The following is a 16,507-nucleotide window of genomic DNA, read 5'->3' as shown; positions in this document are numbered from 1 at the left end:
CAAACTATGTACCAGTCGCTCGCTTTTTCAAGCTCATCATTTCATCATCTCATCATAATCATTTTGTCTAATCCCACTCCACTTCGCAGTTCCGTACAACATCATTTGGCATGCTCAAACGTTAGTGTGACCGCAGCCTTACTGTGCAGACCTGTGGCTCTCAGTAATATGTAAGAGGATATTTAAATGTTTGACACCTGTGCTATATACACTGCATGTATTGTTTATTAATTTAACTTTTTTGTTTCACTGTAAATAGAACATGTATTGATATCTGCTGATTTCTTAATATTGTTATACCTTTTCTGTTGTATATTTGTTTGCTGCCAAAACAATAAAATATATTTGTCTAAAGAATTTTTATGCTTTCTATTTTTAATAATAGTTAAGAATACTGATTAATTTTAGTAACATTACAATAACTATATATGACAAACTATTAATGTGTATGCAGTATAATGAGTTGTAACACTACAGTACAGTAATTAACTGTAAGCAGTTTCCAGTTAGTTACCATTAATGCTCTATTACAGTAATTTACTGGCAACACTGTTGCCAGCTACTCACTGTAATGGTTGTGTTACAGTAAATAACTGGCAACACGGTCCTTAAATTAGCAAAAATACGTTCTGACACGCCCTGAAAGCGTTTGCGCCCTGCGTTTTGCACTCTCCGCATGGACCGTCAAAAAAGAGCCCCATGTCTCTCTTTCTCTCTCTATCTTCTCTTATGCTGCGTTCACACCAGACGCGGCACGAGCGTCAATCGTGAGTGATTTACATGTTAAGTCAATGCAAACGCGCTTTGAAAGCCTCCGTCATCCAGGTTAAGTTTCCGGAAGAGTTTATGAGCTCACAGAGCTGAATGCACCTCTGAAAGAATGTAGTGGACTCAGACACGACCCTAAACATATCGACGCTGTTTTTCAGTCTTCATAAAGCACATAAACACTGCTATTTTCTTCATAAAATCCATGTTAGCCATTTAGCTATAAAGCTAGAGTCTTCGGGCAGACAGAAGCCCTGCCCATCACGCGAATCCGCGTCTGTTCTGATATGAATTTGACACGCGAATGAAGCGGGGTTTGACGCGCGTATGAAGCGAGTAAACTCAAATGTTCACGCGGCTATTTATGCGCGAATAGCGCCATTTATCCACGCGTTCCGCGTCTGGTGTGAACACAGCATTAGGGTGCTTTCACACCTGCCTTATTTAGTTCGGTTGAATCGTTTGATAGTTCATTTCCCTCTTGGTGCGGTTCGTTTAAGCAGGTGTGAAATATGTAGATGTAGCAATTGCACTCGAGTTTGCACCCAAAGCAAATTAAAAAAGCTCACAGAGACCACCTTAAAGAGGTAGTCTCTGTACGCTTTTAAGCAAACCCTGGAGCAGTTTGTTTGTGGTGAGAATGTGATCCGAACTAAAACAGACCCAACCTCAAAAAGTACTTTGCCTTTTTCGACTAATCCAGCTGCCGTAGGCCGATGCGCTGTGCATTATGGAATGAGGTTAAACATTGCTTTACCTACACAGAGAGAGAGAGAGAGAGAGAGGGGGGAAAACATTACCTGATGGATCGTTGATAATATTTCCGGTGGATGACCATGTCGAAGTTTAGCAAAATTAATTTACGCCACCTCCTGAATTGACGTATGATGGGTCTTCGCCATTTGCAGTGCATTAAAACATTGTTGTTGTTTTTTTGCAGCAACAGCACTTCATTCTCAAAATGTATAGTTTGTTTAAAGTGATGTATACAAACTATGTAGTATACTATGAGGAGGAATACAATCTGTCAGCGCAGTTGTAGCTCCATAGTTAAAAGTGACATTTTGTCTCTGCCGGTTTGTTTACTTGCAAGAGTTCCATTAAAATTTTTCTGCATGTGAATCCAATTGATTAGCAGTTTAAGAAAGTTGCTCTCACATCTGGCCAATGAGTGATGTGGGTTTTGTCAGATGACTGCTTTTTAGTTATTTTCAAATCGATCGGGCCAAATCAATCAATGTCATGTGAAAAAAAGCCAGAGACGGCAGAAAATGCTACAATGTGTCATTTGTTGCCCTTGGTCCGGACCAAAAGAACCACACCACAAATATGAAAGCACCCTTACTCTCTACATTGTTTGCATTCATTATGTAAAATCTATAACTTGACCTTTGTCTCATTTTTTGTCTGATTGTTAGGCTACAGTATATTTGCTTGACGTTGATTTAGTTTGCCATTTTTATCGGTTGTCTTTGAAAAAGGAATCAGATATAATTTGTGTTACCTAGAAAATAATAATTAAAAAAAAATGTTTTATGGAAGTGAAAATCAAAGGCTGAGAATTAATGTATGGTTTTGCAGATTTGCTGTGTGGTTATCTTGAATGAATATCAGGTTGTAAAAATTGTGTAACAAGTAAAGATTAAAAATTATCTGTGTAAGCAGTTGAAAAAAAAGTAAAATGACCTGCATAGTCACCAGATCTGAATCTAAGATAGCATCTTTAAGATGTGCTGGAACAAGAGATTCCCATCATAGATGTGCAGTTAAAACATCTTCAGCAACCTCATGATTTTACGAGGTGTGTGTCCAAGATATCTGAGGAAGGTTTCCAGCACTTTGTTGATTTTTATATAAACACATAATTTCTTAACGCATAATAAACCCCTATTTCCCTCTTTTAGATGCATTACAATGGTTTCGTTCATTTCCTACCACATTGTGCCACCATGTCTGCCGTTAACATCATAAGTAGCTGCCACTAGTTGCTCTAGTTGGCCGACAGAACACACACAAAAAAGCTCTCAAAGCAACAATCAACGAGGACCACAAGACAAAAAAATTTATTTACAGATGTAGTCAGTATCATAAACCCCCTTTGAATTGTTTTCTTATTTAAAATTTTTCCCACACATTACACACACACACACACACACACACAGTGCTCGGCATATGTTGATCAATTTCTCAATGAGTACAGGTAATGTATCTTGGTGCATTTAAAAAAAAAAGATTTATTAAACACATAATTATAAAAATATTGTTTTAGTCACTAAGCATATTTAGAAATTGAACTATTTCAAGCAATACTGCAAATTACAACTTATAAAATTTTAACAACATTTTTCTTTTTTCCCCCTTTTTTAAATTTGTATTTAATTATTTTTATTACATATAAATTTGGGTGTACTAGTTTATGGACAGTTATTGTAATTTATTTTGTTAGATAAGCTCCAGGTTTGGCTTCAGTAGAGAGTAATCTGATATATATGCACAAATATAATATTGTATAGCTTCCTATAAAAATATGAATTTATAAATGTATAAGATATATATATATATATATATATATATATATATATATATATATATATATATATATATATATATATATATATATATATATACAATAATTTAATTGTATATATATATATATATATATATATATATATATATATATACAATTAAATTATTAGCCCCCCTGTGAATTTTGAAAGTTATGATGTTTAACAGAGCAAGGAAAGTTTCACAGTATGTCTGATAATATTTTTTCTTCTGGAGAAAGTCTTGCTTATTGTATTTCAGCTAGAACAAAAGCAACTTTTATTTGAAAAAAAAAAATCATTTTAAGGTCAAAATTATTTGCTAGTTTTATTTTATTCATTTTTCGATAATCTACAGAACAAACCATCATTATACAATAACTTGCCTAATTACCCTAATCTGCCTAGTTAAACTAATTAACCTATGTAAGCTTTTAAATGTCACTTTAGCTGTATAGAAGTGTCTTGAAACATATCTAGTAATATATTTACTGTTATCATGACAACGAAAAATAAACCAGTTATTAGAAAAAAGTTATTAAAACTATTGTTTACGTGTTGAAAAAATTTACTCTCCATTAAACAGAAATTGGGGAGCTAATAATTCAGAGTGGCTGAATGTATTTTGAAAATATTAACTATTAATTAATTATTATTAATCTTAAATATTTTTTAAGGGATAGAGCTTAGCCAAAGAAATTTTTTTAAAAATCATCATTATTAACTCACACTTTAAAGTTTTCTTTCTTTTGTTGAACACAAAATAAAATATTTTGAAGATAAAAACCTGTAACCCTTGACTTCCATCATGGGAAAAACAAATACTATGGAAGCTAATAGTTACAAAGTACAAAGTAAACCTTTCTTCAAAGGTTTGGAACAAGTAAAAGTGTAAGTAAATTGTATTTTTTTCTGAACTACAGTATCCCTTTATGTTTAAGTGAATAGTAGAGCAGTTCAGTTAGAAACTAACTGTTACAGCTTATTTACATTTAGTCTTTTGCAGTCTTTTAATTTTTTTTTTCTAGTCTGAACAAGTTTTGACCAGTAGTTTTAAAGACCCCTCATAATCTTGTAATTCTACAAAAAAATGGTAATTCTAAATGGTTGTGACAATGAAGACAAAACAACTGATTGATGCTTGCCATTTAATACTTTTATTGAAAGATTTATGAAAGAATTCAGAACATTTCTTCAATTTTTTTTCATGACTTCATTAAATCTTTCCAGTTATCTTTTGGATCCAGGAAAGATATGCTGAAATCTTAGTATACATATTAGGAAGCAAACGTGAATTACAGCTGTAACGGTCACTAAAGGATGTGACCCCAACAGCATGGTCTCCACAAACCAAAGGACCTCCTGAATCCCCCTGTTAAAAAAAAAACACAGATCAACACGTCACTAGTAATTACTTCAAACATTAATGTCTGAATTATTTTTCATACATACTTTGCAGGTTCCACCATGGCCATAAACACAGAACATCTTTGAGGGCTTAAAAAGAGATTCCCATCTGCGTTTACACTCTTCACCGCTCACTATGACTGTCTCTGCCTCCATTAGACGATCAGGTCTTGGGCCATTAAGCCACAATCTTCCCCAGCCAGCAACACTACAGACAGCATCTTCTTTGACATCTTCTCCATTTTTTGGTAATGATATCAGTCCAACGTTGTCGCTCAGTGTGACTTTTTTGTTCAACTATAATGCAAGGACATTTATTGATTATTCTGCTGTTTTTGTTTGTTTGTTTGGAAACAGAAGCTGCAAAGGTGAACTGTATTCATTTTAGATAAATAATCAAACATTTAAAACAGCCAAAAGAATTTCAGGCTGATACCTTCAAAAGCATGATGTCATTTTCATAATTCTGCCAACTAAATTCTGGATGTGGGATGTATGATGTCACTTCAAAGGAGTCGTAAGTTTCATTTTCACTCAAATCATGGGCGCCAACCACAACAGTGATGACATCACCTCTGTTGAAAAAGCATATTGTATCCCTGTCATATGATGCACTGTATGATTGTACTTCAGTTGATCAAAACATTGTCATTCAAAGCTCAACATCAAAGTTCACACACAAACAAACTTACTTTTTCCAGCAATGTGCAGCAGTCAAGACAAACTCTTCAGTAATGAGGGATCCCCCACAGCTATTTTTGCTATTTTTCTGAAGAGAAACCATGTAAGGTCTGGAGTGAGGTTTTGCTTCAGTGCCGTCCTCTATACCCACACGAGCTGAAAGAAATAGTGTTGTTAGTCAATTACTTAGAGCATGTCTTTTCAATATTCTTAACAAATCTTTAAATTATGTGTTGCAATCTCACCAGTGAAGGTCAGGTCTGGCACCAGAGAAACCAGCAGGAGCAGAGAGATGATGATGATGGTCATGATGAAGACTATCAGTGAGCTCTCACTATACAAACACTGTATATTTATATACACTGAAGTTGGGTGGAGACATTCAGATTAACTGTCCTTTTTTCAGTATTGCATCCTGAACAGCAGTTTTTTTTTTTTTAAGAGTAGAGGTGTGACCCTTTTGATTGGCAGTTTTAAAGAGACATTTTTAAAGTCAAATCAACTGACTTCTTACAAAAAAAAAAAAAAAAAAAAAAAAAAAAATATATATATATATATATATATATATATATATATATATATATATTATATAATTATAATATTATATAATATTATATTATATAATATTATTATATTATATATATATTATATATTATATATATAATATATAATATTATATAATATTATATTATATAATATTATTATATTATATATATATTATATATATATATATATATATATATATATATATATATATATATATATATATATATATATATATATATATTACCTCCTTTTAAAAGCAGTGCAGCCATCATCAACTGTTTAAAGAAAATAGTCAGTTAAAGGCCACCAAATTTGCAGTTTTATTTTACAGGGTTTGAATAAGGTCCAGCCTAAATTTCAATAATTTTACTAAACCCAGGAGAGAAGTCAGTTTAAGGTTTTTTATTTATTTATTTATTAATTTTATTTATTTATTTTTTGTATGAGAAATTCAAGAATAGTGCTAAAAATGTACAAATAAACTTTAAGTTTAAGAACAAGTGTCTTTAAACAATTGTTAAAACACAAATAAAGATTATTTACGTGAAATATAAGAGCTTTATCCTCCATAGACTGCAAGGTATATGGAGACTCTTTAAGGCTCATTCAAAATTCAGAAAAATACCATTCATTCAGTCATTCATTCGTTTTCTTTTTGACTTAATCCTTTTATTAATCAGGGATCGCCTGGATGATTATCCTACATTTTTTATGCAGCGGATGCATGATGAGTTAAGGTGCTAATCATGAACTAACTTTACTTACTACATGATTCACAAGAGTTCATGTGTAAATAACGGCTAATTACTTGTTAGTACATGTTGTTAATTCATGTATAATTAATGTAATTAATTCATAATGTAATTCATCATCAAGTCATGAGCTGTTAATGTATAATTATGACATGACTTTACTTGGAGGGGCACACCATCATTAACTCATCCTTAACTACTCATCAACGCATGTGTTTAAACTGTTGATGTTGATGTTAATTAACAAACAATCATGTACTAACAAGTAATTAAGATAGCCGTTATTCACACATGAACTCGGACTTGTGAACCATGCAACCCAAGCTCATTCTGGAAACGTAGCCCCGCCGACGTTTCTGGAGACCGCGATTTACGTGGCCGGAGGTACGTAAAGGCCGCGTTTGTTTTTTTTCGAGCGAATGCTGCGGGGCGGTGTTGCGCCGCTCCGTCCCTCCTCTTCGCGCTCGCCGGCCGACGGCTCGCCTCCGAGTGGAGGGCTTTCCCGACGCAATCAGTTTGTCCGCCTAGCTCACGCCTAGGGAACAGCAGGTTCCGGAAATCAGGTTCCGGAAATCAGGTTTGCTTTTTTTTTTTTTTTTTCGATCCGGCGGCTTTTTCGCGAAAAAGCGCGCACAGCGGCCTCTCGCAGATCCGCGAAAACAAAAAAACGCTCGAATACATACCTCCCGGGAAATCGCGGTCCGCAGAAACGTCCGCGGGGCTACGTTTCCACAATGAGCCCGGGTTGGAATCATGTTGTAGTTAAAACAAGTTCATGATTATGCATGCATTGAACATTACTTTATTATAAACTAATGACGAATAGCTTACTCTTAGCACTTCATTATTCATGTACTGTTATTGTGAAGTACCAGAACATGTTTGTTCAGCAGAGCTGAGAGAGAGTTGCTCATGATAAAGTTAATCAGTGGAAACTATCTAATGTTTAGCAAGTCAGTTTGTGAAGTAAGATATTATAAGTTCTTGTTAATGCTTGTTGTATCTTTTTCAGATCACAAATGGTTTGATCTAGAGCTATAAACATGTCAGTATTTATTTTGTTGAATTCATATCCAAAAGTATCATTATGGTAAAATAGTGTAATAACAGGTCATTGCAGAAACCTAATGCATTTAGGCATGTAAATGTAATGAAGATGATCTGCGATAGTTCAAACTGAGCATCAGAATTGGGATGAAAGTGGATCTATGTGATTTGACTTGATTGTTATTGTCACGAATTGTGTTGCAGGACACATAACAAGGAGAGTGCAAAACAAAAGAGTTAAACTATTCAATAATCCACAGAAAAATATACATAAAATGTAAATGAGATTTAACAATGAATTAAAAAAACAAAGGAACAAAGGAAAACTAAACAAAAAGTCCATGAAGGTTACAGTTACTGGAAAGGGATGTCTTTCCATGATAAAAGGAACAACTGCAGAGCGAGGGTGGGTTTTATTTTGGTCAGCTGGAGAGCACTTTTTCACACAGATGAAATTGATTTAGTTTGCCATTTTAATAGGTTGTCTTTGAAAAAGGATTCAGATATGTTAGTTTTTTTTTTGTTTTTGTTACCTATAGATTAATTGCGAAAATTATTTGTGTATTGAAATTGAAAAAAAGTCAAAGGCTAAGAATTAATGTATGGGTTTTGCAGATTGGCCATGTGGTTATCTTATTTGAGTGTCATGTTTGAGAAATTGTGTAACAAGTAAAGATTATCTGTGTAAGGAGTTGAAAAAAAGGTCAAATGTCTTGCAAAGTCACCAGATCTGAATCTACCAGAGCATTTTTAGGATATGCTGGAACGAAAGATTCCTATCATAGATAAGCAGCTGAAACATCTGCAGCAAATTTATGATGCCACGAAGGTTCCGATATCTGGTGAAGGTTACAAGCACTTTGTTGAATTTTCCTTGGTACACCTTATGTTTCGACTTCTGGGCTTGTAAGCCTAATCTAGATTCTTTATATATATATATATATATATATAAGGGTGACGCAGTGGCGCTGTAGGTAGTGCTGTTGCCTCACATCAAGAAGGTCGCTGGTCTGAGTGTCTAGAGTGTCCTCGGCTGGGCCAGTTGGCAATTCTGTGTGGAGTTTGCATGTTCTCCCCCCCCCCGTTCGAGTGCTCCTCCGGGTGCTTCGGTTTCCCCCACAGTCCAAAGGCATGCGGTACAGGTGAATTGGGTAGGCTAAATTGTCTGTAATATATGAGTGTGAAAGGGTGTGTATGGATGTTTCCCAAAGATGGGTTACAGCTAGAAGGGAATCCACTGCATAAAACTTGTGCTGGATAAATTCAATTCGCTGTGGCGACCCCAGATTAATAAAGGAACTAAGCCAAAGAAAAAAAAATGAAAAAACGAATATATATATATATATATATATATATATATATATATATATATATATATATATATATATATATATATATATATATAAAACAACAGAATGATATCAATCTTTAATACAGCCACCTTTTACTGAAAAACTTATAGTCAAGGATAAGTTCCTGAACTGTTGCTGAGAGCATTTTGGGCCATTCCTCCTAGAACAATTTTCCAGTTGAATCAGGTTTGATGGGTGCTGCAAAGCATGAATGCCCGTTTTCAAAACAATCAATAGATGTTCAATGATGTTTAAGTCTGGGAAATGGGATGGTCATTCTAGAACATTGTAACTTATTTGACCATACCTTTCTTGATAGATCTGGAGCTGTGCTTTGGGTCATTGTCCTGCTAAAATATCCAATCCTGAAGTAACTTCTGCCTCTTGACTGAGTCCTAAACATTGCTCTAAAGAATCTGCTGATACTGGGTGGAATCCATGCAACCTTTAACTCTGACAAGGTTTCCAGTACCTGTGCTTGCCACATTCACACATGATGGACCCTCCACCATATTACACTGTAAAGAGCAGGTTCTTCTCCTGGAATGTTGTTTTCTTTTTCCACCACGCAAAGTGCCTATGGTTGTGGCATCTGTCCACAGTATATTTGTCCAGAACGATTCAGGCTTGTCCAGATGAGCATTTGCATACCTCAAACGACTTTTCTTGTTGGCAGATTGCAGAAAATGCTTTTCTGCATCACCTCCCATTGAGCTGTTCTTTGTGAAGAGTTGAGGTTGTGACATGATTTACAATGACATTATCAGCAGCAAGATGTTCCTGGAGCTCTTTAGAGGTGGTCTGTGACCATTCAAACCATTTTTCACCTTTGCCTTTCAGATATTTTTCATGACTCACCCCATCTTTCCTTCACCAGAACTGTTCCTGTGGCCTTCCATTTTCTTACTATATTTCTGACTGTGGATATACAGTAGAGACTTAAAAACTTTATGATCGCTTTTTGTTTTCTTCTCCTAGTATCAATTATCCTAGTTTTTAGGTCATTGGGAAGTTCTTTTAAGGTTTCCTTGGTGCTAGTTTTCGGTTTACAATAAGGAGAAGCGCAACTGGTAACCAGCTATCTTAAATATCCCTTTTCATTGCACCTGTGTTAGGATTGTTAAGGTTCACTGAGTCACTCAAATAAATTTTGTGTTGTAATCAATCAGCATTAAGTGACTACAGGTTTTAAAATCCACAAAAAAGAGAGTGCGCTCAAACATTTGTATAGCCTATTTTTCAGTTTCAGCTTTCACACATCTCAATACTGCTACACTACATATTTTTGTCTGAAAAAAACATCACATTATCTAGCTTTCTTTAGAAACTGAATGGCATTTTATTGTGACCTTCTCTTATGAAGAAAGATCACTAAATTATGCAGCTGCAAAGGTCCAAATTTTTGCATAAAACTGTAGATAAAAGTTGTACTTGCATTAAAAACATTTAAGTTGTCAAGTTGCCGCCAATCACACCCATCCCCACCCTATAACCCCAATTTAATTTAGTATTGCATTTATAAATGAGGACAATTCAACTGATTGATGCTTGCCATTTCAAAGTTTTATTGAAAGATATGTGATAGAAGAAAAACATTTCAGAAAAAACATTTCATAAATCCACTAAACATTTTCAATTTTGTGGTGAATCCATTTAAGATATGCTGAAATCCTAGTATACACATTAGGAAGCAAACGTGAATTACAGAGATAATGGTCACTGTAAGATGTGACACCAACAGCAGTGGCTCCACAAACCAAAGGACCTCCTGAATCCCCCTGTTTAAAAACACACACACATCAACACATCACTAGTGAAACAGGCTTGTACATTACCATAAAAAATGATTTTTTGTTTATTTATTTATTATTTTTACGTACGATGCAGGATCCACCATAGCCATAAACACAGATCAGCTTTGAGGCCACATAATCAGATCCCCATCTGCGTTCACACTCTGCATCATACATTATAACTGTCTCTGCCTCCATTAGACGATCAGACACTGGGCCGTTCATCCACAGTGTTCCCCAACCAGCAACACTACAGTGAGTATCTGCTTCAACATCTTCTCCATCCTTTGGTAATGATATCAGTCCAACATTGTCACTCAGTCTGACTTTTTCCTTTAGCTGTAATACAAAAACAGTTGTTAATTGTAAACTTTTTATGTAATCTTATTGGTATTGTTTGTTGGTTCAAAACAAAAGTCCCCAAAGCCAAGATGAATTAAATACATTTGAAATTCAAAACATTTTAAACAAATAAAAGTATTACAGGTTGATACCTTCAAAAGCATGATGTCATTCCCTAAAGTATTAGAATTATAGTCTGGATGTGGAAGGTAGGATGCCACTTCAAAGGAATTGTACATTTTATCTTTACTCAAGTCATGGGCGCCAACCACAACCATCAAGATATCACTTCTGTTGAAAAAGCATGTTATATCACTGCTATATGATGCACTTTATGTTTATGTCAGATATGTAATTCAAAAGTGATTGGTTTGACTAAACATTTCAGTTCACACCAAACAACTCTTACTCTTTCCAGCAATGTGCAGCAGTCAAGACAAACTCTTCAGTAATGAGGGATCCGCCACAGATATGCTGCTCATAATATTGAACAGAAACCATGTAAGGTCTGGAGTGAGGTTTTGCTTCCCTGCCGTCTACTATACCCACATGAGCTGAAATAGTGGTGTTACTCAGTTAGCACATCTCACGTAAATATTATTCAGAATTGTGTAAATCGTGTGTGATATAGTCAGTCTCACCAGTGAAGGCCAAGTGTGGCAGCAGAGAAACCAGCAGGAGCAGAGAGATGATGAGGATGGTCATGATGAAGACTATCAGGGAGCTCTTAATGATGACCGCATTTGAAATAGTATGAGAAGTGGGTGGAGACACTGAGCTTCTTGTAACTTTTCATGGTGTTAGTAAATTAGTGATAAAAAGTTATGAAATTGTTGTGACCTTTGATGACACGATTGAAATCTTGCTGACAGTGCAGCTTTGCATCAAAAGGAATACATGTGATATATCTAGCCATTCAAAACACACTAATAGCAGGGCATGACAAAAATATAATTTATAGCAGGGAATTTATATTTATAGCATATCAACATAGCAGGTGAGATGATCGTGGAGTGGAGTTATGGATATAGAAGTTTGTTTAAAAGCAAATGCATCTAACGCAGTCAATGTATGAAAGGTTACTCCATTGCCAAAAATGTCCTCCTCCTGTTCATAGCAGTCAAGCAGGAAATTGTTTCTTTGCCATTTCTAAGGATGCTCAAAATAATTGATTTACCGTTAACTGAAAGGGTGCGTTTGTAACCGATTAATGATATCAGTTAAATGATTAAAAATATTATTTTTTAATATTTTAGATTGGCTGCATAATGGGCCGATCGAATGTACTTTTTGCGTTAAGAGGGGCATCTTTTGAATGGTTTATTAACGACCGCAATTGTTTTGCACGCGGCCAAAGAGCTTAGAATGACCAAGAGGCGACACTCTAGTGTAATTTGGGAAACAGCCACTAGAGGGCGGCCATTTTGGAATGAAAACTCCATTAGAACAACAGCATATTATAAGTCTGTAAAATAAACTATTAAAAGTGCTGATGATTGTAATAGTAAGTGTTGAATTGTCATCTTTCAGGTTATATCTCAGCTTTAATGCGCTTTTAAAATATATAAATAAAAAACAAAGCAGCTGCTTGCCATCGCGACAGTAATGAGATCCAATGGGCAGCCGATCACTTTCACTCCAAAATGGCGGAATCCAGGGCTGTTGCTTTGTGGTTGGCATTTCTGTGTGGAGTTTGCATGTTCTCCCCCCGTTCGAGTGCTCCTCCGGGTGCTCCGGTTTACCCCACAGTCCAAAGACATGCGGTACGGGTGAATTGGGTAGGCTAAATTGTCCGTAGTGTATGAGTGTGTGTGTGAATGTGTGTGTGGATGTTTCCCAGAGACGGGTTGCGGCTGAAAGGGCATCCGCTGCGTTACAATTTGCTGGATAAGTTGGCGGTTCATTCTGCTGTGGCGACCCCGGATTAATAAAGGGACTAAGCCGACAAGAAAATGAATGAATGAATTACTGACCATTTACCTGTCCCTTATTATGGTGGGCATATCCCTTATTTTCACATCCCGATGTTGACAGGTATGCCACGGCTACATTACCCATTCAAAACTTTCAGTCATTGTTATTATTTTTAATTGCAGATTATAATCGCACCAAAACGTATTAAAAGGTGAGTGAATTATAACAGCGCAAACTTTTCTGTAACTGCAGTAGTGCTGTGCGCTAATAGACTGACTGACTGGTGCATGATGCATGAGGCCAGCAAACACATTGTAGTTTTCAGTTAAGATGAACACAGTTTCCATACTTTATTTATAGAAAAAGGTCTATAGCTCTGCATATAATGACTTTGTCTTGCTTGAATTTATAGCCGTTTCACTTTACTTCAGGACGCATTAATGCCGCTCTGTAGGTCTAATCGAGACATTTATAAATATTCCTTGCAAATCTAATAAATGGAGACATACTCACTACATAAACACGCTAAATCTGCCTACAGACATATTTGCCAAAGAAGCAAAATGGATGAAGAATATTGCTGTTTGAGACGTGTTGTTGCCAAACCAGCACTGATGCTGATCGCCTCCTGGATCTGCGTCATAAACACAACAAATAGGCTTAACCTTTTATTTTACAGCTTATAAAGCATGTATGCACATTATTCCAATATCATATTTAAACAACACAATTGTTTACAAAAAGTCAACATATGCGCGCGTTGCCAATGTCTTTTCATCACACAGCACGCACATTTGAACTGCGAGTGAGAGAGGAAACCTTTTTTCAAGACATAATCTTTAAAATAATGATTTCTATTAAAAATGTAAAAAGGTTTTGTAATATAATAATAACAGTGGGGCATTAAATAAATGCATATTTTCTGTGGAGCGAGCGATTTGAGGAAGTCTGCTTTTTTTATTTGATGGAAGAAAAAACATGATTGAAAAAAAAACAGCCTATGCCAGTTCTTAAAAAGAATCAGTCAGTGTTTTCGTTTTGTAATATAAATTAATCATTTAAGTGGAAAATAATTTAGGGCAGGCCTATTTATTTTATTTAGTTTATTCTGTTCTTCCGTGCTATTGGAAACTGCAGGTGCGTGAAGATGCTCTGTTGTTATGTTCTGTTATTAATATGCTAGAATGGCAAAATAAATCAGTATTTTAAAATGCAATATTTTAAGTGTCAGACACAAAGTAGTCGCGTGAATTTGTTTCAAAAATTTTTTTTATAGTAATCTGACCAGTTAACTGGCGGTTGTCGATTAGCAAAACCAACCGAAATGAGCATACCTAGCTGTTTCACATCTCACTGACTTGCCATTATAAACTTGTCTATGACACTCGTGTGTATTGATATTTGAGTCACTATTGGCATGTTACAAAAGAGCTTCAATGCTTGTTGTGTTGAATGTCTTTCATTAGCTGGGTAATACTCTTTTTACTCATTATTATTATCACTATTATTATTATTATTGTTTATTTTTTATTTATTTATTTAGTTTTATTAATAAATGTAAATATATCAACAGCCAACATCAAACTTGAAAAACTATGATACCACCTAGTAGGAACTATTTGGATGTAATGTTTATCATGGGCTTTTACTAAATCCATGATCAATAACATCACGTTTGAAGTCTTAACATGATTGAAAAATCTTGAGGATATTTGGCCTGATTCATTCACAAAGTCTTTGCACTCAGTCCATTCATGAAACTGTCAAGAGAGAAGGCGGGACCATCTCAAGTTTGGAAAGCTCATTGAATGGTGATACTTCTCCTTTCAGCTATTGGCTCCTTGGAGTATGAGTCAGAGTGCAAAAGGTCGGCGGCCATTTTGTAGACTAAAATCACTACAGTGTTTATGCTTGAAAGACTGGCTCCACGCGCTTCAGCAGCTGGTTTGGATGATAACAGTGCACCCTTCCATGAATGTTTATCAACATTTGATTATGTTGTAGACTAATGTTTGTAGATTAGAAAGCCTGGTCTTTTGCATTCGAACTACTTCAGCTGTCAGAATGTTATGGATCTGTTGAAAGGCGAGACGCTGAGAGGTAAGTTCTTTGTTGAAATCATTCCATTTACACTGGTCTCGTCTTTAAAAATCTTTATTAAATGTTTAGTCTTTGTTGGAGTGTAGTTATCTAGTGAGGCTTCCCCTTAAAACATGTACGTTATCGAGAGTAGACCACAACGAGATCAATGAGAGTTTGGCTTTTTTGCAGTGGCTTGGATCGCCGATGTCTCCAGTTTAGTCGGAGTTGTGGCTTGCGTTGTGTGGGGCAGTTGGAGTAGAAGTTGGAAGAGCTGGTGTGCCAGCGTCTTCAGAATTCAGGCTCGATTTCTGTCGAGGCAGCAGCTAAAGTTTTGGGGAGAGCGGGGTTCTGGCATAAGTTGTTGTTTGTTTGTTTGTTCTTCCATGTCAAAAGGTTAAATGATGCTGAAGTGTAGGTTAAATGCTCGAGCATTTTTGGTGGGAAACATTTTTCCAAAACGAAGACAGAGCAGTGGGGAGAAAATTATCCATTTATAGTAAACTAGGATCACTCTGATTGGATTATAGTGGAGGTGTAGCAGTCGATTCTGTTCCCTTCTGGAATTCCAGTTCCCCCTCTATGAAGCGTATCTGCTAACAGCGTATGCAGACACACCTAAACACAACTGGATGTACGGAAAGCGAAAAGGGACAAAAGTGTTGGCTATGCTTGTTATGTCTTGCAATGTCAAAGTAGCGCAATAAAATCAATCGTACACTTCCATTACATATTACCTGTGGTTCTTGTTTGCATTCTTAGCTATTTTCTAATGTCTGAGTTTATGTTTTAATAATCCAGCAAAAGAAGGAGACTACAAATGCTTTTCCTGTTAATAAAAAAATGAAATGTAAAAAATTTTATTTTCTTGTTTATCTCTTTGGAAATTGCTATGGTATACCTGCTGTAAATTTGTCACTAAAATGTAAACCTGTGTATGGCAAACATGCTGTCTAAAATAAAATTCCGCTTAAGGAATAAGGAAAAACCTTCTAGATTACGTTGAGAAACTTCATTTTCAGGTTCGCGAAAAATACGTACTTTAAGAACCACTCTGCTTCCCGTATATCAAGTTGTGCTTCACGGGTACGTTGTTTGCGATCATACGTATGGTGCCTCGGCAACAACACAAACCATGTAGTTTAAACGGTAAAGGGGAACAGACATTCCGAGGGGAACAGAATCGACTGCTACAGAGGAACTATGACGTCAATTTGTATGCAAAAACACGGAAGCGAGTTAGCATTTTAGCAGTTCCGGTTCCCTCGTCCCAAAGTCAATGG

General features: G+C 35.7%; 2 protein-coding genes and 2 long non-coding RNA genes across 4 annotated transcripts in view; 1 reads left to right on the top strand and 3 right to left on the bottom strand.

Annotated features, from left to right (window-relative positions):
* LOC148679500 (uncharacterized) overlaps positions 1-16,507 on the bottom strand; it is a 186,689-nt gene that overhangs the window by 104,244 nt on the left and 65,938 nt on the right. The gene's annotated exons all lie outside the window — the stretch shown is intronic.
* Positions 4,446-5,757, bottom strand: si:dkey-21e2.14. The gene is made up of 5 exons (XM_087304241.1): positions 5,645-5,757; positions 5,411-5,555; positions 5,155-5,293; positions 4,764-5,015; positions 4,446-4,683 (listed from the first exon to the last, which is right to left on the bottom strand). Exons 1-5 carry the CDS (start codon positions 5,706-5,708, stop codon positions 4,528-4,530), a joined length of 756 nt encoding a protein of 251 aa, XP_087160367.1. The 5' UTR covers positions 5,709-5,757; the 3' UTR covers positions 4,446-4,527.
* On the bottom strand, positions 10,642-11,954 carry LOC141375005 (duodenase-1). Its single transcript, XM_087304245.1, has 5 exons — positions 11,873-11,954; positions 11,641-11,785; positions 11,384-11,522; positions 10,977-11,228; positions 10,642-10,874 (listed from the first exon to the last, which is right to left on the bottom strand). Exons 1-5 carry the CDS (start codon positions 11,934-11,936, stop codon positions 10,719-10,721), a joined length of 756 nt encoding a protein of 251 aa, XP_087160371.1. The 5' UTR covers positions 11,937-11,954; the 3' UTR covers positions 10,642-10,718.
* The window catches only part of LOC147831556 (uncharacterized), a 95,404-nt gene continuing 93,798 nt past the window's right edge, over positions 14,902-16,507 (top strand). The window contains exon 1 of the long non-coding RNA XR_015521901.1: positions 14,902-15,245. This is a non-coding gene — a long non-coding RNA (uncharacterized LOC147831556). The remainder of the gene's footprint in view (positions 15,246-16,507) is intronic.

This window comes from Danio rerio, chromosome 22, assembly GCF_052040795.2.
Source record: "Danio rerio strain M-AB ecotype USA chromosome 22, GRCz13ab, whole genome shotgun sequence".
Lineage (NCBI taxonomy): Eukaryota > Metazoa > Chordata > Actinopteri > Cypriniformes > Danionidae > Danio > Danio rerio.
The sequence above is the reverse complement of the archived record's forward strand: the minus strand, read 5'-3'. Positions and strand labels throughout refer to the sequence as shown.